General features: G+C 33.9%; 1 protein-coding gene across 2 annotated transcripts in view; it reads left to right on the top strand.

Moving 5' to 3' along the window:
- The window catches only part of LOC136042127 (very-long-chain 3-oxoacyl-CoA reductase-B-like), a gene marked incomplete at its 5' end in the record, with an annotated part of 58,354 nt that extends 36,039 nt beyond the window's left edge, over positions 1–22,315 (top strand). Inside the window, 3 exon segments of one of the 2 annotated variants that reach the window (XR_010621179.1) lie at positions 3,420–3,635; positions 13,330–13,597; positions 18,378–18,568. Coding sequence is in view for 1 of the 2 variants with exons in the window: in XM_065727036.1 (XP_065583108.1) it covers positions 18,378–18,593; positions 21,857–22,030 (390 nt within the window). 2 annotated transcript variants of the gene reach the window in all.
- Positions 22,316–25,940: the final 3,625 nt, after the last annotated feature.

A 25,940-nucleotide genomic window follows, 5' to 3' on the forward strand; every position in this document is an offset into this window, starting at 1 on the left:
AGCAAATGTAAAACAACCAAGTAGCACCAAAACAAGCTTATCCCTCTTTTTAGCAACAATAGGTAAACTAAATATGATAAATTTTACCAAATCACAAATATTAACACATTGCAAAAAAAAAATTGAATGAACTAAACAATTATAGAATTTATCTTTACCATATGGCTATTTTTAAAATAAATCCGCTCTATTCGAAACACAATTCAAAATAAATGGTGCTGCATCATTATTTGTTGAACCTCCGAAAATAGTTGAAAATTTCTTTAAGTATTTCCAGATAATTCTTTTGATATTTATTTAAAAGTTCGTTATAATGAAAACTAAATTTTTTAAATTGCCAAGTTAATTTATTTGCAGAAAAACCTCTTGATATCAATTTTTGGCTTAAGATTTTACATCTATTTTTAAAATCAATATAATTACTACAAATCCTTGCATAACGAGGTAACTGTGAGAAAAACGCCGAATACGTGATATTTGAGTGTATATTACTTTCAGGGAATGGGAAACTAATCACTTCAAAATCAAAATCATCCGTTTTATTATACATTTTAAAACTTAATTTATTATTATCACAAATATTAATATTTAAATCTAAGAAATGATCTTCATGACCAGCGCCATGACTAGGTTCAAGAGTAAGCTCTGATGGATATATATTTTTAGAAATATATATATCAGACATTATATATGTATGTATATAAGATATGCATGCAAATATACCAATATGAAGTAAAAATAGAGAATTTTTTGTTTTTTTTTTAAATTTAATTTTTCCGCGAAAATTTCTATTTATGGTTTTATAATGTCCTGTATGGTTTTACTGGGCCATGCTAGACGGTGTAAGATGGTTCTTTCCTGAGGGATGAAGTTTTCTTGACAGTTTCCTACGCGAGCGTAGGAAACTGTAGGAAACTACGTTACACGTGACGGACGAAACTGGGGAGTGAGACGAGGGTCATATAAGACTAATGAAATAGAAATAAATAGCGAAAGTTTAATATTTCAGCCATAATTTTATGGAGCCTCCTCAGTTTTTTCAGTTTTAATGTAGTCCAACTTCATTTTTTTCATTCTTGTTAGTTTTGACTATTGCATTTAAAGTGAAACATAATTCGCACTGAATATGGAAAATGGATATGAAGAAAGATAACGAGCAGATTTTTTTAATTTCTTTTTCTGTTTGCTTTTTGTTTTTCTTCACTTGTACGTTTCTTTTACATTTCACTTTTTTCTTTTATTTAAAGTCTCTTTTCCTTTATTACAAATGTAGAACACAAGAAGCGTCCATGTGGGTAATGTGGACAAAACTCCAATGAGTAGGGTTGCCACTTAATTTTTTGGGGAGAGGGGGGCAAGAAAAAGAGTAAACCATGTTCAGCAAGGGAAGAAAAAGAAACATCTCACTACTATACCATCCTAATTACAGCTCGCTCTCTTTTTCACCTTTAGTTTGGAAATTGATAACTGAGCAAAGAATTAGGGCTAAAACTGGCACGTACGCAGGAGGGGGGGCTCGGGCCCAGACCCCCCCCCCCCGAAATTTTGTGAAATGTTTAATTTCCCAATGGTTTCTTGGGATTTTTGGCAAAAGTAGGACATTTATTAAGAATCTAGATAAATGTGTGAAGCCTTTTTTGGGGGATTTTACAGCATGCAATTACCCGGTCAAGTCACTGCCCAATTATTAACCCATTTTATGTCTAAATTTTTACCTTCTTTGAAGTAATTAGCAATTTTACTCTTATTTTTTGTAAAGAGAGTTTGCTTTCCACAGCAAAATAGAATTATTCTTGATATTAGGGCGTTTATCCCCCCTTTGCAGGATAAAGTAAAGCTTTTAATGGATCAATTTTGGAAACTATCATTTTTCATTAAAATCTACGTTTTTGCAATAGAAGAACTACCCGCCACAGCATCCATATTGAACTGTTAACTCTAAAATTTCCCTTTCAGTGGGATATAATAGATTAATCACTGGTTCTAAATCGCTGTTACATAAAAAAAAACTAGTTTTTCTAACTGAAAGTAAGGAGCGACATTAAAACTTAAAACGAACAGAAATTACTCCGTATAAGAAATGGATTGTCCCCTCCGCAATCCCTCGCTCTTTATGCTAAATCTTTTAATTTGTTTTAAAAAGCAGAATTGTGGTAAAGAGTCAAACATTAGCGTAAAGAGCGAAGGATTGCGGAGGGGACAAACCATTTCATATACGGATACGCTGATACGCTGAATGCGATGATGTGATTTTCGTTAAGATTCTGTGACTTGTAGGGGGTGTTTTCCCCTATTTTCTAAAATAAGACAAATTTTCTCAGGCTCTTAACTTCTGATGACAAAGACCAAATTTGATGAAACTTATATATTTAAAATCAGCATGAAAATCCGATTCTTTTGATGTATATTTTAGCATCAAAATTCCGTTATTTAGAGTTTCGTTTACTATTGAGCCGGGTCGCTCCTTACTACAGTTCGTTACCACGAACTGTTTGATGAACATAAGCTGAGCCTAAAACGTACTTTTGAGGCTTTTGACTTCTTCCCCTCATCCGCTACGATACTACAGATTAAAGCTAATCAGTATTTTCCGATATACGTGCTTTTTGCATTACTGAATAAAAAAGTGATATTTTATATCTGCTGTTTCGAAGGTTTTGGCCCCCTCCCCCGAAAAAATTCCTGAGTTAGTGCCTGGGCTAGAAGTAGATTCAAATGAGGAATTTTATTTCGTTTTTATATTTCTTAGCTTTAAGAAAATCATTTTAATCGTATTTTTAAGGCCTAAAACAACAATAAGAAAAACATTAAATTTTCTAGTTTTTTTTCCCCTCAGCTATAAATTTATGTGTTTGTGACATAATTTGTGTATCTGGACAGTCATTTATTGCAATATTATATAGCTTTCAGCATTTTAGACATATTTTTGGTCAAGTTGATGCCTTGTCCTCTGGTGCGGGTGCTCTTGGTATAGGTTGCTTTTGAACTAACTATTTTAGCTATATCAAGTAATCCCAGCCAAAGAGAAACAGACAGACTACAGCCCTACATTTCCGTGTTTATAAGTTTGCACAATCTCATTGGCTTATTATTATGAAACATTTGGAAAACCCAGGCAGTTAACGCATCGATTTAAATGCTGAACGAAAAATTTAGACAGACAAACAAAATTTAGATAGACATTTTCTAAGAAAATGCAAGAGAAGTACTTCCACCTTTAATGTTTTTTTTCTTTTTTCTTTTTTTAGCATTATCAATCTACTAAAAAGAACAGAAAGCTTTTGAGTCCCAATATTTTTATTGGTAAAGTCCATGTTTCTCTTTGGCCTTACTAACTGGTTACGCTGCAAATAGCTATAACTCTTGTACAAATTGTACAAGTAAATGTTGTACATATTGGGTTTTTATTTCACTTTCAGGCTTTTGTGCATAAGTTTAGCCAAGATATCTCTCTGGAATACAGGCCCTATGGAGTTACCATTCAATGTGTTTTACCAGGGTTTGTTGCCACAAATATGAGTAGGATAAGACGTTCATCTTTGTCCATTCCGACACCAGAAAAATTCGTTAAAGAGCATTTGAAAACCCTTGGTTTAGAAGTCTGGTCTGCAGGATACTGGTGTCATAATCTACAGGTAAAAAAAAAAAATACTGTTTCTATTTTTTTATAGTAGTATATATTTATAAAATATTTATAAGATATTACAAGATGCAAGATTTATTTTTCTTCTTTTGTGGCATCGACTCCCAGAATAAATCTGATGGCAAAACCACTACCACCAAATCCCACTGTCTGCAAGAGTTTATTGAAATTACTTGAAATATACCTCTGCTGAATGTTTGTTAAATCAAATCTTAAATATGAAATCGCACGAATTGATATAGCCATGAGGATAAACTCCCCTTTTCTGTGATTGTGGTACTCAGGTATTACATTTGTCATCACAATTTAACTGTTATTAGGAGTCCCATTATGGCAAAGGGAAATTTTGAAAAATGAAATAAATGTTGTTCTTTGTCGAAAGTCTTGTCATCAGCCGCTATTACTACAGAAAATATCAGTGAGGTATAAATTTTATGTAGTAAAGAAATTTTAAGATTCTAACGTATGTAACAAAATAAACATGGGATGTCGTTTGAGTATTTGAGAAAACTTATAGTTTTAACTGTTTAAGTGACTTTAATTCAAATATTTCACTAGTGGCACAGTAGCTAAAATGTACACAATAAAAAAGGCTTAAAATGGTTTATATTCTATATGTGTTGCGAGAGCAACACTTTGATTTTGACCAGTTTTTTTTTTCCTATGCCGCTGATCTCAGCTTATTCCTGGAAACTGGTAAGGGTCTAACCTGTGCGGTTTTTATGGAAAGTGTGGAACTCAGGCCGGATTGATGAATATGACATTACATTTTGGGAAGATCCGCAGAACTCTTGCCTGGGGCCAAAAAGGATGGTTTTTGCTTGTCCATGAGCAAGAGCCTATGGTGTGCGAAGTGAAGTGGAGTTCTATAGCCGATGTCAGAGAGGAGTATCTGAAGTTTTGCAGCAAAGCTTTCGTTTCATTAAACCATGTTTCTGCTTTCGAGTGGAAAGCCCGTTCTAGCAGGCAAGCAGGCAGGCACCACTTTCAAATTGAAGATTGACTAAAATCTGTAAGTGTTAAATATATGCGGCAGCTACCCGGCCCTACAGCCAATATTTGAGTGATAAATAGAAAAATTTACAGAAGCAAAAATGTAGCATTTTCCCACGGGTCCGAAAGTGCTGCCATTTATTGTTTATACGCATTTCTGTTCGTGATTTCAGCTGAGTTTATCATTCGGTTTTTCGGACTTGGGACTGCAGTAGAGAAATGGTATCAGATGTGCCTAAGAAACTTTAAAAGTTCTCTCATTGCTAAAGAAATTGGAGCTTATCCTTTGCTCCTTTCTAAGTGGTGACGTTATTGGCCTACGGCAAAAAAAACAACTTTTGAACTAGGACAGATAGAATTTTTTTTTCGATGGCAATCGATAGCTTTTGATGAGGTGATCGAAGTATATGACATCCACTTTTGGGTACAAAAATTCCTTCATGAGGTATACCAGTTTGAAAGTTTCAAAGGGTTGACAACTTCAGTAGCAAGGTACACACTGAAATGAAATCTATGCCGATGCAAATTGTGAGACATATAGAGGACTTGTAAGCAACAGTCGGCTGTTAGGTAATAGTCACCTTCGGCAATGAGGGGTTAGCAACCTTTGCTAGTTGGTGTATCTATTGTTTGTTTCCAGTGTATTTGATGGTAAACAATTTTGTAAGATATTTAGGGGACTTGTAAGTAACAATCTGCTGTTAGGCTACAGTCAACTTCGGCGATGAGGGGTTTGCAACTATGCTAGTTGGTGTACCCATTTATTTGTTTCCGGTGAACTTGATGCCTATCACAGGAGAGGGACTTATAAGTGAGAATCGGTTCACTTTGGGCGAGAAACGGCTGTTAGCTCATTATCATCTTCGGGAATGAGGGGTTTACCACTTTTGCTAATTGGTGTACCTATTATTTGTTTCTGGTGTATTTGATGGTTAAACCAATTTGGTTCCAGTGGTAAGACATATAGGGGATTTGTAAGTAATATTCGGCTGTTGGACTACAATCATCTTCAGTGACGAGGGGTTTGCAACTTTTGCTAGTTGGTGTACACATTTATTTTTTTCCGGTGAACCTGATGTCTATCACGGGAGAGGGACTTGTAAGAAAGAATCTGTCCACTTTGGGCTATAAATTTGTGCAAATTGGTGCACATTGTATTCGAACTCTTTAAATCTGACAGAATTAAGTGTTTACGCAACGGGTACAAACTATAATGTAAATCAATGAGGTATTTTCGTAATAATTAGTGTCACCCATGGTATTTTAAGCCTGAAAAGTTACGGATAGCTTTATAATACCAACTAGATTATATAAGATATTGTTTCAAGTTTTCATTCGTCACGGTATTTACGATTGAAAAGGATAAAGTTCAACTGGCTGCAAAGTCAATTTAGTCCCTTCTTTCGATATTATTTTATAGTTGTTGTTTTTTCAACGCTGAGGAATAGACTTTGGTCATGTGATAACTGGTTGCGTTCTTGTTTGAACATACCGTTTTAAAAACTTCGATAGGCTGACAACTTCATCATTTAACCGATAGTGAAGAAACAAGCACAAACGAGAATGTAAAACAATGAGATAGTTTTTTAATAATTAATAGAATGTCATCTATGGTATTTTGATCCCGAAAAGTTAGGGATAGCTTTATAATACCAACTAGATTATATAAGATATTGTTCCGAGTTTTCATCCGTCACTATGTATACGATTGAAAAGGATAAAGTTCAACTGGCTGCAAAGTCAATTTAGTCCCATCTTTCGATACTATTTTGTTGTTGTTTTTTTCAACGCTGAGGAATAGCCTTTGATCATGTGATTACTGATCGATAGCGAAGAAACAAAACCAAAGTGTTGCTCTCGCAACACTTTAGTCGGCGAAGCCAGACAAAGGTTGCCGCAACACTTCAGGTTGCCCGGGCATCGTAGGTCTAGTTTAGATTCAAGTAGGACTAGGGTGCTTACATTGTTTTTCATACTTTTCTTGCATACTCAGCAGGTAGGTTTACAAGAATTTATAAGGAATAAAATTCCTTGATTTGACGAAATTGAACGAAGAATGTAAAAGAAAATATAGAAAGAATAACAAAAAGTTCTCTGAAGGGGGGTGCGGATTTACGGGAATCTGAAAGTAAATCTCATAGTTACCTGATAACGGAGGGAGTTTTCTCTGGGGGATTGAGCTTAATTTTCACTCTTATTCCCCTGAATTCCCCCTTAGTCTTTTCTAGGAATTTTGAAGTAAATATTACTCTTCGTTTTAATGGCACTTGGTATCTACCAAGTAACATAGCGATCGCAAATTCTGTCGTTCTGTCTGTCCCGGTTTTGCTACTTTAGGCACTTCCAGGTAAGCTAGGACAGTGGAATTTGGCAGGCGTATCAAGAACCAGACAAGATTCAATTAAAAATTGTCGTTATTGCGATTCGACGGAATAAAATTTCGAGGGAGTGGGGCGCGGTTAAATCTAGGAAAAATGAGGTATTTTTAACTTACGAACGGATTATCGGATCTTAATTAAATTTAATTTTTGGAAGGACATTTTGTCTCAGAACGCTTATTTTAAATCCTGACCAGATCTGGCAACATTGGGGGAGTTGGGGGGAATGTAAAATCTTTGAAAACACTTAGAGTGGAGGGATCAGGATGGAACTTGGTGGGAAAAATAAGCACAAGTCTTAGATACGTGATTGACATAATCAGAACGGATCGGCTCTCTTTGGGGGAGTTGGGGGGGGGGGTTAATTCTAAAAAATTAGAAAAAAATGAGTTATTTTTAACTTACGAAGAAGTGACCGGATCTTAATGAAATTTGATCTTTGGAAGGATATCGTGTCTCAGAGCTCTTATTTAAAATTCTGACAGGATCCGGTGACTTTGGGGGGAGCAGGGGGGAACCTAGAATCTTGGAAAACGCTTAGAGTGGAGGGATCGAGATGAAACTTGGTGGGAAAAATTACCACAAGTCCTAGATACGTGATTGACATAACCGTAACAGATCCACTCTCTATGGGGGAGTTGGGGGGAGGATTAATTCTGAAAAATTTGAAAAAATGAAGCATTTTTAACTTACGAAGGAGTGGTCGGATCTTAATAAAATTTGATTTTTGGAACAATATCGTGTCTCAGAGCTCTCATTTTAAATTTCCGCCAGATCCGGTGACATTGGAGGGAGCTGGGGGGAACCTAAAATCTTGAAAACGCTTAGGGTGAAGGGATCGGGATGAAACTTGATGGGAAAAATAAGCACTAGTTCTAGATACGGAATTGACATAACCGGAATGGATCTGCTCTCCTTGGGGAGGAGGTTAATTTTAAAAAATAGAAAAAAATGAGTTATTTCTAGCTTACGAAGAAGTGATCGGATCTTAAAGAAATTGGATTTTTGGAACGATATTGTGTCTCAGAGCTCTCATTTTAAATTTCGGCCAGATCCAGTGACATTGGAGGGAGCTGGGGGGAACCTAAAATCTTGGAAAACGCTTAGGGTGGAGGGATCGGGATGAAACTTGATGGAAAAAATAAGCACTAGTCCTAGATACGGAATTGACATAACTGGAACGGATCTGCTCTCTTTGGGGAGGAGGTTAATTAAAAAAAATTAGAAAAAAATGAGCATTTTTAACTTCCGAAGGAGTGATCGAATCTGAATAAAATTTCATATTTAGAAGAACCTTGTAACTCAGATCTCTTATTTTAAATCCTGACCGAATCCAGTTTCATTGGGGGGGGGACTGGAAATCTTGGAAAACACTTAAAGCGGAGAGATCAGGATGAAACTTGGTTGGAAGAATAACCACAAGTTCAAGATACGTGAATGACATAACCGGACTAGATCTGCTCTCTTTGGTGGAGTTGGGGGGAAGGGGATTAATTTGGAAAAATTAAAAAATTAGATATTTGTAACTTACGAACGGGTGATCAGATCTTAATGAAATTTGATATTTAGAAGGTTCTTGTGCTTTAGAACTCTTGTTTTTTATAATCCCGACCAGATCCAGTGACATTGGGGGGAGTTGGAGGGGGAAACCGGAATTCTTGGTAAACGTGAAAATCAAGGTATCTTACGAATGGGTGATCGGATCTTAATGAAACTTGATATATAGAGGAATATTATGTCTCAGATGATCGATTTTCAATTCGAATCGGATCCGAAGACATGGTGGGTTTGAGGGGGGAACCAGAAATCTTGGAAAACGCTTAGAGTGTAGAGATCGGGATGAAACTTGATGGGAAGATTAAGCACAAGCTATAGATACGAGATTGACATAATTGGAACGGATCTGTTCTCTTTGGGGGAGCTGGGGGTTATTAATTTGGAAAAATTAGAAAAATTGAGGTATTTTTAACTTAAGAACGGGTGACTGAATCTTAATGAAATTTGATGTATATAAGGAACTCATGTATCAGAGCTCTTACTTCGAATCCCGACCAGATATTTTGACATTGGGGAGAGTTGGAGGTGGAAACTGGAAATCTTGGAAAATGCTTTTAAGTGTTGTAGATACGTGATTGACATAACCGGACAGGATCCGGTCTCTTTGGGGAATTTAGGGGGTGTGGTTCAGTGCTTTGGCGAATTTGGTGCTTCTGGACGTGCTAGGACAATGAAAATTTGTAGGCGTGTCAGGGAGCTACACAAAGTGACTTGATAAAGTCGTTTTCCCCGATTTGACCATCTGAGAAAAATTGTGGTATTTGTAACTTACGAGTGGGTGATCGGATCTTAATGAATTTTGATATTTAGAAGGATCTCGTGACCCAGAGCTCTTATTTTAAATTTCGGCCAGATCCAGTGACATTGGAGGGAGCTGGGGGGAACCTAAAATCTTGGAAAACGCTTAGGGTGGAGGGATCGGGATGAAACTTGATGGAAAAAATAAGCACTAGTCCTAGATACGGAATTGACATAACTGGAACGGATCTGCTCTCTTTGGGGAGGAGGTTAATTAAAAAAAATTAGAAAAAAATGAGCATTTTTAACTTCCGAAGGAGTGATCGAATCTGAATAAAATTTCATATTTAGAAGAACCTTGTAACTCAGATCTCTTATTTTAAATCCTGACCGAATCCAGTTTCATTGGGGGGGGGGGGGACTGGAAATCTTGGAAAACACTTAAAGCGGAGAGATCAGGATGAAACTTGGTTGGAAGAATAACCACAAGTTCAAGATACGTGAATGACATAACCGGACTAGATCTGCTCTCTTTGGTGGAGTTGGGGGGAAGGGGATTAATTTGGAAAAATTAAAAAATTAGATATTTGTAACTTACGAACGGGTGATCAGATCTTAATGAAATTTGATATTTAGAAGGTTCTTGTGCTTTAGAACTCTTGTTTTTTATAATCCCGACCAGATCCAGTGACATTGGGGGGAGTTGGAGGGGGAAACCGGAATTCTTGGTAAACGTGAAAATGAAGGTATCTTACGAATGGGTGATCGGATCTTAATGAAACTTGATATATAGAGGAATATTATGTCTCAGATGATCGATTTTCAATTCGAATCGGATCCGAAGACATGGTGGGTTTGAGGGGGGAACCAGAAATCTTGGAAAACGCTTAGAGTGTAGAGATCGGGATGAAACTTGATGGGAAGATTAAGCACAAGCTATAGATACGAGATTGACATAATTGGAACGGATCTGTTCTCTTTGGGGGAGCTGGGGGTTATTAATTTGGAAAAATTAGAAAAATTGAGGTATTTTTAACTTAAGAACGGGTGACTGAATCTTAATGAAATTTGATGTATATAAGGAACTCATGTATCAGAGCTCTTACTTCGAATCCCGACCAGATATTTTGACATTGGGGAGAGCTGGAGGTGGAAACTGGAAATCTTGGAAAATGCTTTTAAGTGTTGTAGATACGTGATTGACATAACCGGACTGGATCCGGTCTCTTTGGGGAAATTAGGGGGTGTGGTTCAGTGCTTTGGCGAATTTGGTGCTTCTGGACGTGCTAGGACAATGAAAATTTGTAGGCGTGTCAGGGAGCTACACAAAGTGACTTGATAAAGTCGTTTTCCCCGATTTGACCATCTGAGAAAAATTGTGGTATTTGTAACTTACGAGTGGGTGATCGGATCTTAATGAATTTTGATATTTAGAAGGATCTCGTGACCCAGAGCTCTTATTTTAAATCCCGACCAGATCTGTTGACATTGGGGGGAGTTGGAGGGGGAAAATGGAAATCTTGGAAAACGCTTATAAATGCTGTATATACGTAATTGACATTACCGGACTGGATTCGCTCTCTTTGAGGATGTTAGGGGGTGGGGTTCAGTGCTTTGGCGAGTTTGGTGCTTCTGGACGTGCTAGGACGATGAAAATTGGTAGGCGGCTGAAAGAGCTGCGCAAATTGACTTATTAAAGTCGTTTTCCCGACCAGATATTTTAGCATTGGGGAGAGTTGGAGGTGGAAACTGGAAATCTTGGAAAATGCTTTTAAGTGTTGTAGATACGTGATTGACATAACCGGACTGGATCCGGTCTCTTTGGGGAATTTAGGGGGTGTGGTTCAGTGCTTTGGCGAATTTGGTGCTTCTGGACGATCTAGGACAATGAAAATTTTTAGGCGTGTCAGGGAGCTACACAAAGTGACTTGATAAAGTCGTTTTCCCCGATTTGACCATCTGAGAAAAATTGTGGTATTTGTAACTTACGATTGGATGATCGGATCTTAATGAATTTGATATTTAGAAGGACCTCGTGACTCAGAGCACTTATTTTGAATCCCGACAGGCATTAAGCCTCTGAATTTCCTTCTAAAGCAATGTGTTGATTCTTAGAATTTTGCTAGAGCTCATACCATATGGGCTCTTGGCTGTTCCGACCTCGTCACAAGTGCCATATGAGCTCTTAGCTCTTGTTGAATATAGCGAAGAAAGATATTTAAGATAATAAATTAGGATATATTTTATAACTATCATTGATGAAAAAAGGTCGATTCAACTATTAGGCCTACTTCATTGTATTAGTTCTCAGTTACTTTGTTATTATTTTTCATTAATTTGCTGCTATTTTTATTGTTTTTATTATTTATCGTGATATTGCTAGTGATAATTATTAGTAATTTTGATCGTTTTTGCTTTATTTTTTATCATTATATTTAAATATTTAGTTACAATTATTTTTTTTTATCAGATATTCAATTTTGATTTTTCAGCTGGCCTATTACAGAGCCTTTATGCTTTACCTAGAGCCATACGTAGTTTTTTTAAGAGGACCATTGTTTCTTTTTTTATGATTCTTTAGATTATTTTTTTATCATATTATTCTTCTTATATTATTTAGTTGTCTTAGCCTTTTTAGTTGTTTTATTATTATCAATTTTATTTGCTATTAAACATTTTATTGGTTATAATCATTACTTATTCTTATCATTATTCTATTTATGATTCTTTATTAGTTATTTTCTATTTATCTTTTAGCTGATCAACTAACCGTTTTGGGGTTTTAGGAACAGTTTATCGAACTATTTCGTAGAAGTTTAGTATGTTTATCTTCTTATCTTTTCATTCATTTATTTTAGTTTTATTAATTCACTGTCCTAGCTCTTTGTTATTTCATTGTTATTATACTGTTTTATTTGATATTATTATTATTATTATTATTATATTATTATTTGTTATTTTACCTGAGTTATTTGATATTATTAATTATTGACCGGAAGTCAAAAATGTTTGTCTACTAGTTGAGCTTACCAGCTCACAGGGAAGGGAAATCGTATCAGTATAACATCAGTATACATACCCAGATTTCCCCGAATTAGCCCAGGCCTAATTTGTACAGAATAAATTTTTACTTGGAACAACCCTTGATAAAAAACGCTGATTAATTATCATCTAGAGATAATATCATATTAATTTATTTTAATTCTATTCATCTGTTGTATTAACTGTTGGTTATTCTGTTACTTTTATTTGTTAGTTTGATAACATTTTTTAGTTTTTTTCATATTAAAAGTTATTATGTTATTTATTAGAAGTTTTATTTTTACGAAAAACTAAGCAAAAAATGGGTTTTAATTTCAACAAAGCAGTGAAAACAAAGCAACAAATTGAAAAAAAAGAAAATATTCTGAATCTTTCGGCTCCACGCCTGGGAGCCTTTCTCGACGGAGAAAAACGAAAAGAATGAAAAAACAAAAAAATTTTTTTTTTAAATAAAACACAGAACAACGGCGACAACTAAAAACACGAAAAAAAATAAATAAGAACAACTCACATTATAAAAAATATCCACCACTGATGTTGTAACATAAGAATAAAAACTTATTTTATTTCATTATTTTTTATCTATTATTTTCAATTATTATCAAAAATAACATTAATTATTTTAAATTTAACTAAATTTCATTGAATTATTTAATAACTAAATTAATAACTAAATTCTAATAAATAAATTATGGAATTATTTACTAAATAAGAAATTGTTTAATTTTTATTTTTAATTTTAAAAACACGAATAAAAAATATCCACCACTGATGTTACATAAGAATAAAAACTTATTTTATTTCATTATTTTTTCATCTATTATTTTTAATTATTATCAAAAATAACATTAATTATTTTAAATTTAACTAAACTTCATTGTATTATTTAATAACTAAATTAATAACTAAATTTCAATAAATAAACTATGGAATTATTTACTAAATAAGAAATTGTTTAATTTTTATTTTATTTTTCAGCTGACCTACTACAGAACCCTCATGCATTTTTTTGAGCAATGGGTCGAGACCTTCTGTAGAAGACAACTGGCAACTATTAGACAAAAAGCTTTATTCAAGAGATCAAAAATTAATGACATCACCAGTTCTATCAAAGAGCACAACGCGTAAAACGCTACGCGAACGCTTTCGTCAAATATGATTCTTCTGTTAAGTCTCTCTGCAATGAAGTTCCCTCGGCAAGGCGTCTCACCAATACCTCATCAATATTTTTTGTTGTAATAACGCTGTAAATATTAGTTAATTTATTGCTCAGTCTCTTTGCTTAAGGGCAGTGAAATTAACAAATGGACTTGAGGTTTTCTTCTACTGCTTCTGTAAATATTTGCTTGAAGAAATGCCAAGTTCCTGTCAAGTTATGATTTTTTTCACACTCATTTTGCTTTTGTCTTTTTTGTATTTAAATGAAACATTATAACATTATTATATAAAGTGTTTACTTCGAATTTAAGAGTTTTTTCAATGACTAATTCTATTTTTTATTTTATTTTGTAATTGGGAACTAACTTTTCCAAATTTATTTAAGCGAATTGACCATTCGTATCATTTTTAATTATGATCATTAAATAGCCATGCTTCACTTATCTGACATTTTATAAGCCTACAAATATGTTTAAAACTGATTAAAAACAGTAGTTCTTCCCAAAAGTTAAAAGCTGAAACTTTTAAAAACATCTTGTTTATCTAATCTTCATCCATTTTTTTTAGCTTTAAGTGCAAAAGTTGTGTCTTTATAAGCATATTAAAGATAGGTAGGTATCAATTTCGTATCCAGGGGGCTACTGGTTTTGACCCACCACCCAAAAAAATAATTCTCAGGCTTGTAAAAGAGTAACAAAATATATATTAACAGATTTTTGACGTGTTTTGAAAAGTTTCTTTTTTGTACCCCTCCTCCTAAAAGCAAATACCTCCCCAGAAAAAAACCTGGATACTCCCTTGGTAGGTATGATGTAGAGTCGTTTAGCCTTGTGAAGTGCCGCTTGAGACGGATCCTTTGACATTGAGTTTTGCGTCAATTGAAGTGTTAACTATATAAACGTATTTCATGTGAATCACCAAATTCTATTAATGTCCTTCTATCCATCGTTAATGTTATCTACATTCTGTTAATGTCGTTATTCTTGATATTCCAATTTCGTTTGACTGTTTGAGAATTAGTTTTTAAATTGACCTAAAAATAAAATATTTAAAAGTAAAATAATCCACTAATTTCAAAAAAAAATATCAGGGTTGGATCCAAATAAACTGAGAACTTCAATTGAAATCCGAAATTTATTATCTAAGTTTGTTTTAAGCTATTTCTAGTTTTTGTGGCCATTGTTGGTTTGTCACTGGCATCAACAGTCCTCGGTGGCTTTTGGGCGGGGAAGGGGCAGTATAGAGGATCATCGATCCTTAGATTCTGACAAATACATTTGTTATAGTTTCAATGAAAAGACTAAAAAAAAAATAATGCCTGCCTTCCCCCTCCAGAATTTAAAAAGTGTCTATTTTAAATTGTTATTTTTCTTAAATAAGAAAAATCAGTGCTCTTACCCCCTGTATTTTTATGAATTGACGCCCCTGCTAACAGTGTTTACTTCCTATTAAAACTATATTAGAGCCTTTGTTCAAAAGAAATTAAGTTCTAAATATGACCGTGTGATTTGTATTAATTGAAAGAAACAAAGGCAATTATAAGAAAAAAAATGATAATTGCCAAAAATATATTACTTCCCTTGCGGTTGTTACGCAATTCTATTTGAAAATCAGTTTCAAGCTTAATTTTAAAAATAAGCTATTAAGAAATTAATAAAATTAAAAAATTAAGGTTCTTTCGACTTATTTTAGTACAAACGATCAGTATTAATAGTGTAAAACAGTTGAACAGTGTAAAATAGTGTAAAACTAGACGGGTGCTATTTCGTTCAATTTTATACACCAGAGTTTAAATCAACCGTATTTCCTATGAAAAGTCCAAAAAATTATTGACTGGAAGGATGAATTTTCATCCCTCCAGTTCTATTAAAACTATATTAGAGCTCGTGATTTGGCTGAAGGGTTGAATTATCGACTGGAGGGATAATCGTTAACTTGGACCGAGGCAAACCGTATTTTTTTTATGAAAATTCCAAAATTGTTAAATGTTAATTTGTACCGAGGCAAACTGACAGAGGCAGCAATCACATAAAAATATTCTTTTTTCATGGAGAAGATTCCATGCTGTCAGAGGAGACTCCTTGGAGGAGACGTAAAATTTTGCTTTTAGGGTGGAATTTGGCACCTGTGGTCACTCAATAATTTAGAAACGGCAAAACTGCAATTGTGTCTCTTCCTCATAAAAAGTCAAAAAATCATTTTTACTTTTTGAATGGACTGAAACTTTTGAATAAAAATAAGAATTGTCATATATCAAGACCTAGAATCAAGTTCATTTTCCCTTTTATTAAGAATGAGGTATCAAGATTAAGTATAAAGTTTTAACCTCCTCTCATTGTTAAATACAGTTATCACAATAGTATCACCATTTATTTGAAATGGCACGAGGTAGTAATGTGTACAGGGTTGCCACAACGGTTAGTTCCTAAAGTGTTAAAACTGTCCAATTTTGCATGCAAAGCGGTGATTTTCGGGCTACAGTAAAAATAGATTTTGCGCCTGTCGAGGCATAATATCGATATTAGTACCGATATCACATAGTAAGTAAATCACCATCGCTGCTCACGTTTAAAAAATAATCTAATGAAGATAGTTCTTTCAGCTTACAATAGCAGGTTATTCTAATATTTTGTAAGTTACTTGGTGATTATCACCCGTATCTCTAGTCATATGTTTTCCTGAGTTACGTTCATTTTTCTTCTTTTTTCGTCTTCTTCTTCTTTTTGAGAGGTGTACATCTTGGTTGTTGTATTTTTTCTTGTGACATAGATAGTGCATCGAGTTCTGCATATGTTCTGCCTTGCTGGGGTTGTCCAACTGTACTGCAACTTACCAACTTACTGCAAGCTGTGACACAGTCATTCAAAATATAATATAAAATCTTCAATACCCAATTATCAAATAAAAAAAAAAAACACTTCAAATGAACCCAGCTAAGCTATTAAGTTTATTTAAATTTTATTCAGTTTTTGCAGTGAGAAACCCACCGTCTCAACCATGGGCGCAAGTGGCTTCTTTTCTAAAGGGGGGAGGCAGCAGTACTTACCCTTATGATAAAATGTATTGATTGGAAATCACCTGTCAAGCACTAAGGCTATTTCTTTTCATCAGATTTATTTGATATAGTACGAGGTAGTAATGTGTACAGGGTTGCCACAACGGTTAGTTCCTAAAGTGTTAAAATCATCTAATTTTGTGTGCAAAGCAGCGATTTTCGGGGCCACAGTAAAAATATATTTTGCGCGTGTCGATATACGATATCGATATTGGAACCTATATGTGGACATTTCTGTTTATTTCTAGTAACAATCTACCTTTTATCAACTGCGTTTTAGCCATCAACCTTTTTCAATTGTTTTTTCAACCATCTGCTTTGTAAGCCATATCTATTGTAAATATAATGTTCTAGGGGGGGCAGCTACCCTCCTACCCCTTCCCTTTCTTCATACGCCCATGATCCCAACTGTAAAGCATTAATTTCTTTTGACTATATCCCAGTAATTAAACGGAAATTCTTAACCACATGCAAAATGATTCTAGAATCTGAAAAATATATTCCGAATTTTTAAGACGCGCTGTCAATAGATTTATTAAAATATTCATTACTGGAATGTTGACTATGTCCAAGGCAGGCACATGCTGAAAGATGGGTGGGGATCCTTATCAGTACTACTCCCCTAAAGTCAAAGTTTTTCTTTTTTCCTAAGATAACTTTGAAGAGCATACTGCCTTTCTATGACGAAAGTCCATGACGAATGGTTCAAGATAGGGATGAAACATTTTAATCGACAGTGTCGACCCAGCCCTAAATGGGTACCTGGAGAAATCTGAGGAAGGTAAACGGGGAGGGAGTGCGAAAGCACAGGATGGTTGGCCCCCAACCCCCCATTGCACTTCCTGGCTGAAGGGCCAAGAAACGGAGATCAGCACCGCCGGTAGGGACTGCAAGTCTAATGCCGTATCCTTTACCTTTACCTTTTTAAAGTTGTAGTGCAATATATCCAAGCATGAATGTAAATTAATGCCACTTCCTGGGTATGTGACCTTTAGAGAAGAAACGGGTTGCGCTCAGACAACATTCTATGCGATCCATTGAAGCCAGTCATGTCATTGTCATGTCATTCTCATGCATTACAGCCTTAAATCGACGCTTAAAATGAATACTCGCATCATTTTGCATGTTGCCTAAGTTCAAAAGAATCTAGTAGACAGTCCCAAATGGAACGACCAAGTGATATCCGACTGGTCTGTGTGACCAGAATTGCCACCCCTAGTGATTTATCACTATTTACAGGGATATTTTATATCGCCTTAAAATCAGCAAATAAATCACTAGATTATTGAAAAAGGTTACTAAATCAGCCAAAAAACCCCTAAAATCTAGTGGTTCTTTTCACCGGGTGGCAGCCATGTGTGTGATCGAGTACGAAATTTTATTGTCTTCCTCTCCTACTATATGTACCAAAATCTCAAACCAGACTAATTATTTTAAGATGCATGATGATATGTTATGTTTGAAATGTTACAGTATTTCGATTTTTTGTTAACATATATCTATGACAAGTCTATTCTAAATGGGCTATTTACATAGTTTAGGGCCCTTTTCTCTGGTTTGAAACACAGACTCTGTTTTTTATCATTAATTTCTGGGACTCCATTTACTAGGCTCTCTTATTTATTGGAGTTCGGGGTTATCTGTCCACTCCAAATTTACAACCTTAATTTATTACAGATCTGATTCTGACAACTCAACTATAAACTAGTAATGATTTTGACATCACAGCCCTCATATCTGTGGCTTATAATATATAAATAAAGGAATACACCATTAAAGCAGATTTTATTAATAAAAACACACTTCTTTTTAGGCATTTGTGCTCAAGTTTAGCCAGGATTTAGCTTTGGAATATAAGCCATGCGGTGTCGTAGTCCAATGTGTGACACCGGGATTTGTTGCCACTAATATGAGCCGAATTCGCCGTCACTCCCTTTCTATACCAACTCCACAAACTTTCGTCAAGGAACATATTCACACATTTGGTTTGGAAACCTGGTCTGGTGGATACTGGTATCACAAGCTTCAGGTAAAAATCATACTTTACATTTCTTTATTTTAAAGTACCGAGAACAGTCAAAAGGAAATTTGATTGCCTAATTGATTTAGCGGAAACTTATACAATAAGCTATGACTTAATGAATTAGAAAAAAAATTTAGAATTAAATTTTTGATAAACAAAATATCTCTTTATCCAATAAGAATTCGGCAGTAGCCAATGCAAAATGAATAAAAACGAATACGTGGGTGAAAAATAAGCAATAAATAAGAAAAATAAGCAAAAAATAAGAAAAATAATCGAAAAATAAGAAAAAAAACAAAAAATAAGCAAAAAAAGAAAAATTATCAAAAAATAAGCAATAAATTAGAAAAATAAGCAAAAAACAAGAAAAATAAGTAATAAATAAGAAAAATAAGCAAAAAATAAGACCAAACCGCTTAAGGGAATATAATTTTTCTTAGAAGATGCTGTCTTTGGGGATTAAAACATATTTAATCGTTGAGTTTTCATGGTTTCAAAATGCTGTCAGATATAACTAATTTTGGTTACTTATTATCATGGCTTGGTGTGGCAACAATGACAAAAATATGCTACTGCTCTGAACAGCTCCGTAGTTAAAAAAAAGAATCTCACAATTTTGTCTTCTTTGAGTATGTATTGCCATAACAAGGCCCTGTATGGTTTTGTATTCATCGTTATTTAATCAAAGATTTGGGTTGAGTTGTTAGTTTTTACAGTATAATTTGCTGAAGATGGCTATTAGGCTATTATAGCATAAATTTTTACCTAGGTTTTATTTTAATCATCATATTGATAGAAATACTCATTAATTCTCGTTTTTCTGATAATGTAAAAGCAGTGTGATCACTGTCGGTATGTATAGGCTAGTACACGCGCCAGATTAGATTGTAATGTTCCGATAGTATTTGAATTATTTAGGCCAACAAACCTAATTTAAATTTCTTTAGTCAACCCCTACACCAGACGGCATGAAACATTTTTTAGTTTAAACATCTTTGAGTTTAACCAAGCAATGTTTTCCCCTACTAAAGAGTGAGCTACGTTTGACGACTATTTTGACAGGTTGATGGCGGCTTCACCAATTATCTTCAGTCACCCCATTTGGAAGACAATTCTATAGACTCTTTCCCAAAAACCCATCTACGATTGTGTTTCCTACAAAATGAGGAAGCCTCCTTGTGGCTCCAGAACTTCCTCTAGATTCCGCTATAGATTATATTTGTCCTCCGAGTTTTCGTCTCTTGAGTTTTGAAACCACCATTTAGACTGTGGCAACATTTTTGCCATCGGGAAGACCCAGAGTGTGACCAAGCAGTTCTAGGTGCTGATTTTTGAAGGTTTTTAGGTTTATCAGCCTTCATTTAGAAAGCTTCTTCAGCTTCCTTAACCTTCTGTTTTAGAAAGATCCAAAGTATACCACATTGAACAGATGACAAGCGATATTCTCCATCTTTTATTGCGGGTAAATAAAACAAATTTAAATTCCACAGCTATTAAGAGTTGGCTATGTCAATCTCAAATCTCATATATCGTGTTCATATCAACATCTCTAATATCATTATTTATATATTTTAGGATAAAAATTAAAGAATTTTTTCTAAACAAATAATTCTAAGTCCAAACCGTAGGAAGGTATTCATGATTATAAGTTAGTATATAGTGATTCTGTTTGGTCAATTTTTTTTAATATAGGTTTTTTTCATAAATTCACTAAAAATCAGTTTGACTTAACCTAGATAAAAAAAAAATAAGAAAAAAGAGCATGGAAGCTTATACAAAATTGGAAGAGGAAGCGGATAATAAACTAACAACAACAGGAGAAAGCATTGAAAGCGTATTTTAATGTTATGGGAAAAAGTTTTTCAGATTTTTGTCGATAACACAAAGAATCAACATGTGGGAAGGCAATTTACTATAAGCCTGTTCTGGTAACATTGCTGATCAACAATCATGTTTTAGGGACCATCTTAGATTTTGTTTAACAACATCATAGATGAAAACCATCCAAAATTGCAATCGTTTTATGTCAAACTTGTAGGTCGAATCTGGTCAAACTTGTTGGTCAAAACTTGCTGGTCATAATGGATGAAAGCATCCAAAATTGCAATCGTTTTTTGTCAAATTTGTTGATAAAAACTTGTTGGTCATCATGGATGAAAACCATCCAAAATTGCAATGGTTTTTTGTCGAACTTGTTTGTCAAATCTGGTCAAACTTGCTGGTCTTCATGGATGAAAGCATCCATAATGGTCAAACTTGTTGGTCAAAACTTGCTGGTCATAATGGATGAAAGCATCCAAAAATGCAATCGTTTTTAGTCAAAATTGTTGGTCAAAACTTGTTGGTCATCATGGATGAAAACCGTCCAAAATTACAATCTTTTTTTGTCAAACTTGTTGGTCAAATCTAAGCGGGAAATTTCAGGGATGAATATTATGAGGGAAAATTGTTTTTGTTCTTGTAATTTTAGGAGAGAAAAACAGTTACTTTGCCATAATAGTTGATATACTTATTATTAGTTTGATCTCTAACCAAAAATAATACAGAAGAATGTGCTCTTTTAATTACCCACCCCTTTGCCATCCAAAGGGGTCAGAAGGAATTTTGTTGTATTTAATTGAAACCCTTAGAATTTGACCAGTCATTGGGAAGGTGTATGAACAGTGAAAATACAAGAGTAAACCTGATTTTACTTGAAAATGGTAAAATAGTACTCAATCGATTTTGAATCGAACATTGCCATTCTTTTACAACAATAATCAAACTTTTCTCCCAAAAATTATTGTTAATCCACAAATGAATGTAAAAAAAATTCATGTGATTTTTTATCTACAATTTGTTCGCCAGAATAAGCCTTACAACTGGAAGGAAATGTCATCTATGACAAAAATTTGTAATAATCATTTTGAAAACCTACCTCCCTTTTTATACTTTTATACTTTTCTGTAGTCTTTCACTGGCAAATTGAATAATGAAAGAAAATGATAAGTAGCAATAAGTAAGTGCCACAATTTCAAAGGACCCTAGGACAATATTGAAAAAAATTATATCTTCAAAACACAGTTTTTCATTTCTATATAACTGCTTCTTCAAGCTGGCTTAAATGTAAGAATTTGAAAACACTAAAGAACGGGTAAATTATGTGTATATGTTTCATCTTTTCTCCTGAAAACGAGACTATTCTCCTTTATGTTCTGTTTTGCACACTCATTGTCTCCCACTCAAACCAGTGCCGTTTTTTATTAGAAACTAAAACCTGTTTTTTTCAGTGGGCTTACTATGGCAATTTAATGCTCTTCCTCGAGTCCTACGTTGAGAATCTATGCCGAAGAAGCTTGGCACTAATACGAGAGAAGGCAAAGAAGAAGAGAGCGGCCCAGAAAGAAAAGCTTGCTCTCCTTGAAGAAAAGAAAGTGGAACTTGGAAAAGAGCACACCGCGTAGAAACTAAACAACAAGTACAACTGAAAGAGACTTGATCAAATGTAGGAGTTGCGTAGTTGAAATTAAATGACAGGTCTTTTTACCTAGGGTAGATAGGGTTTGTTCGTCAAGGTAATTTTTCTCAGAGAAAAATGTATCGATTGCCAATTATTTTATTTTTATGGTGCTTTCTATTTTTGTACTTAATTCGCAATTTTAGAATATATGATTTTATTATTAAAAAATTGAGATATTTTAAAATTAATTTTTGTGACTAGCCAATTATAGTAAATATTCAAGACATAATTTATGAAACTAGGACTCATAGAAGCTTGAATTGACAGTTTGTTCATCTAGAAACTGAATCTGTTCAGAGATTCAGGGCTAGTGTTAAGTGTTTGGGAACAAATTATTTTAAACGAAGTTTTCATTGATTAGGCCATGCCATTAAGCTACCCTTTTCTACGGGAAGAAGTGTGATGGTAAATCAACAAAGAATAATACAGGTCATTCATAAATCTTGGCTATATTTCATGAGCAGGTATGACTATAGTCTGGTAGCCTCTAGCTTTTGATAGTCTTGATCGATTTACCCCCTCAGAGTTCCGATCGATAGCATTTAGACCTCGTTAGTAGAAACCGTTGTTTTGCACCAAAAAAAATGGCAGATATTTTTGGTTCTGCCATTTTTGGTTCAGATTTTTTTGGTTTTGCAGCAAAAAATGGTTCAGATTTTTTGGTTTTTGGTTCAGATATTTTTGGTTTTGCAGCAAAAAATGGCTACATTGCCTTTACACAATTTCTTCGTTATTTAAAAAAGCGCCAGGACTTTTGATTTTTGTGCGAGTGGCCCCTCTCCCGATATTTTAAGCGTGATGACTCCTTGTCAAAATTTGGTAAAATGAAGCAAATAAACAGACATTCTAACCATCCTTCTCAAGAATAATACAACAATTTTTATTTTCTACGATGAGGGCTTAAAATTTTATCCTAGAGATTCTCCGACATCCTACTGGTACTACCAACTCACTACAGCACTAAAACGCCTGAGACCAACTCAGCTACGCACGCTCCTCCTCCATCTAAATCTATTCAAAGCATCACTAATATCACTCATTTTTTCAGAGGTTTCCCGGTATCTTTAAACTTAATGGTAGCCTTAGACAAAATGAATATGACTTATCTACAAGCACCAAAACAAAAAGAAATTCTTTTGTTGCCTATATTGTCATCGAAATACCTTTTGTTTAAGGTTAAACAAAAATACCTAAGGTTAACATCAAAATACCTTTTGTTTAAGGTTCTAGTTACTACTAGTACGAGTTTCTCTCTACTTATAGTTCAGTACCGCCAATGATTGACAAATTTTGAGCTTATAAGAAATACAATTTTCCCAGGAGAGGGAGGAGGGTTTGTTGAACTAATGTTGGGACACCAAAGGCATCTCTGAAAAAGTAATGTCTAAAGGAAGCTCTACAGGGCCTATTGAAATAATAACTGTCGACTAGATGGCACATATCGAAGAAAGGAACATATCGAAGAAAGAAAGGAACATCGATATCGAAGAAAGCACATATCGAAGAAAGGAACATTGTAAAGCTCTTGTCAATAACATCTAACATGTTTCGATCGGCTAGATTAAAATTTTGGAAGAAGTCCTTTTGTTTATATTATTAATGAATTGAACCCGTTGTTATGTCTAATATATTTTTTTTCGTTCATCAATAGCTGGCAGAAGTCCACTAAAGCAACTACAAACATTACTTTAAAATTGTGGTATAATCATTTACTTTTTCGTGTTTAGAAACAATAACACATTCTAGAAATATCATCAAATTTCTACAATATCATCAGAAACAACTTCTGTACTAAAAGACCTCAGAATCTCATGGAAAAATAAACCGATTATAAAGGTAGTGTGGAGATGAATTATCAAATTAGTTATTATTTTGCCTAGGTTTTACAACCTAACATAACATTTTTCACTTTTTATCACAAAATATGCAAATTTTATTTGTTTATAAATCCTGTAAAACAAAATTCGGTAGACTAATTTTCATCTACCTTTTAGTGTTAATTTAAGTGTTGAAACCAGTCAATGCTGGTCTAGCATTTTCGGAATCAAATTGAATTTTTGAAAGTAGATCGGTTCAATTGATTAGGAGTGATTAAGTGAGGTAGAACTATCAAAAACAAATATCTTTTCGTTTTAAAACAACAACAGAACCGGATAAGAAACAGCAAATTTCTGAAGAGATTATTGAAGTAAATGACCGTCAACTAGAAGGACATTTTGACAAAAGACCATAGGGGATTTAGAATAAGATAATGGAGAATATGGTTAATTCTCAGAGAGAAATTAGAGAACTCGGAGAGGAGAGAAAAAAAACCATAGAAACAAATAAAAAAGGACAAATAAGACAAATGGAGATTCTGATTATAGAGAAACAAAGAAAACTATCTTTATATTTCAAAGAAAACTTTAAAAATTGCATTGAATTATAAAATTAGTCGTTAGTTTAAGTAGCTTAATATTTTTAACACAAGAACTAGTCGGATTTTAAACATGAAGTTACTTCATTCTCTAGAAATTTTGTTATTTTAGAAGATTTTCTTAGATATAGATATATTTTAGAAAATTTATTGTGGATGTTCAGTTTGTAAGAAAGGATACGATAAACTCTTCTCTTAGCTAGTTTAAACGGGGAATCTGCTAACCTTGGTAACCAATGTTATCAGTTTTTGCATTCACTTTCAGGTCGATTGTATCCCAGACTTAATATTTTAGTAACTATTTAGATACTAGGATTCACTACTTCAAAAAATTGTTCCTTACTCATTGGTAAACTTTTTTTTCATTCTAGATTACTGGTCCCAATTCTTGTAGAATAAATTTGTGAATACTACGGGATAAACCTCTTGACTTATCTATTACCATTATTTAGCCTGCCTTTAAGTATGTGGTACTTTTTCATGTTTCTGGAAGTAAATTTCTTTGCTTGTGAATATACATTAAAAAACAGACCTTAGGAGTTAAATATGCTTTGTAAGACAAAAGTATAGGGCAGCAATCCCTTTTTTTCTTTGATAATTTCTTATAGATATAAATATTTGTACATAAATATAATTTAAATAAATATTTCTTTTTTTTCTCTTGTCCAACATATTCTCGTCAACATATTCAACAAATTCTGAGGTGCAACAGGACGAATCGGAAGGATTAATATTTAAAATAAACATACATTTTACTACATATAAACATAGTCTTTATTAGTTTTGAGTATGTTTGAGAGTGATAGAGTGTTGAAAATAGTCATAGAAATCGTAGTTCTGGGAGACTGACTCGTAGAACTCTAGCAAACATTTTTAGAATCTAAGGAGAACAAATTTCTGAGTTTCTTGAAGCAATGTCTGCCAACCAAAAAATGGATCTGTCAAGACGAGAACCTTTCTGGTTTGTAAAAGTATTAACGAATGTATTATCAAAGGAAAAAAAAAATAATTTTGTTCTTTTTAATTTTAAATTTAATCAAAATTGATTATGTGAATTAATTCAAATTTTAACTTTTAAAGACTTGAAAACCTGCATCATTTCCGTAGCAGCTTCGTATTTACATTTTTCTGAGAAAAACAAAACTGTCAATCATTGTCGCTTATTCGCCTCCCCCTATATAAGAAAATCTTTAGCTTGGGAAAGCTACGGGTCCAGGGGCTCCCTCGGTAATAGACTTCCAAAATACTGAAATGACTCTGATTTCGAAAAGGGCTGTCATGTCTACCATTTGTGAAATATGAACTGAATATGTTTTGTTTTTCTGTTGAGATATGTATTTTACAAAAATACCATCTAAAAAGTTTTGTTCCATGTCCAACATGATTTAAGTACTCTGATAAAAATTGGCATGCATCTTCACTATATGAATAACAAGGA

Source organism: Artemia franciscana, unplaced genomic scaffold, assembly GCF_032884065.1.
Source record: "Artemia franciscana unplaced genomic scaffold, ASM3288406v1 PGA_scaffold_67, whole genome shotgun sequence".
NCBI lineage: Eukaryota > Metazoa > Arthropoda > Branchiopoda > Anostraca > Artemiidae > Artemia > Artemia franciscana.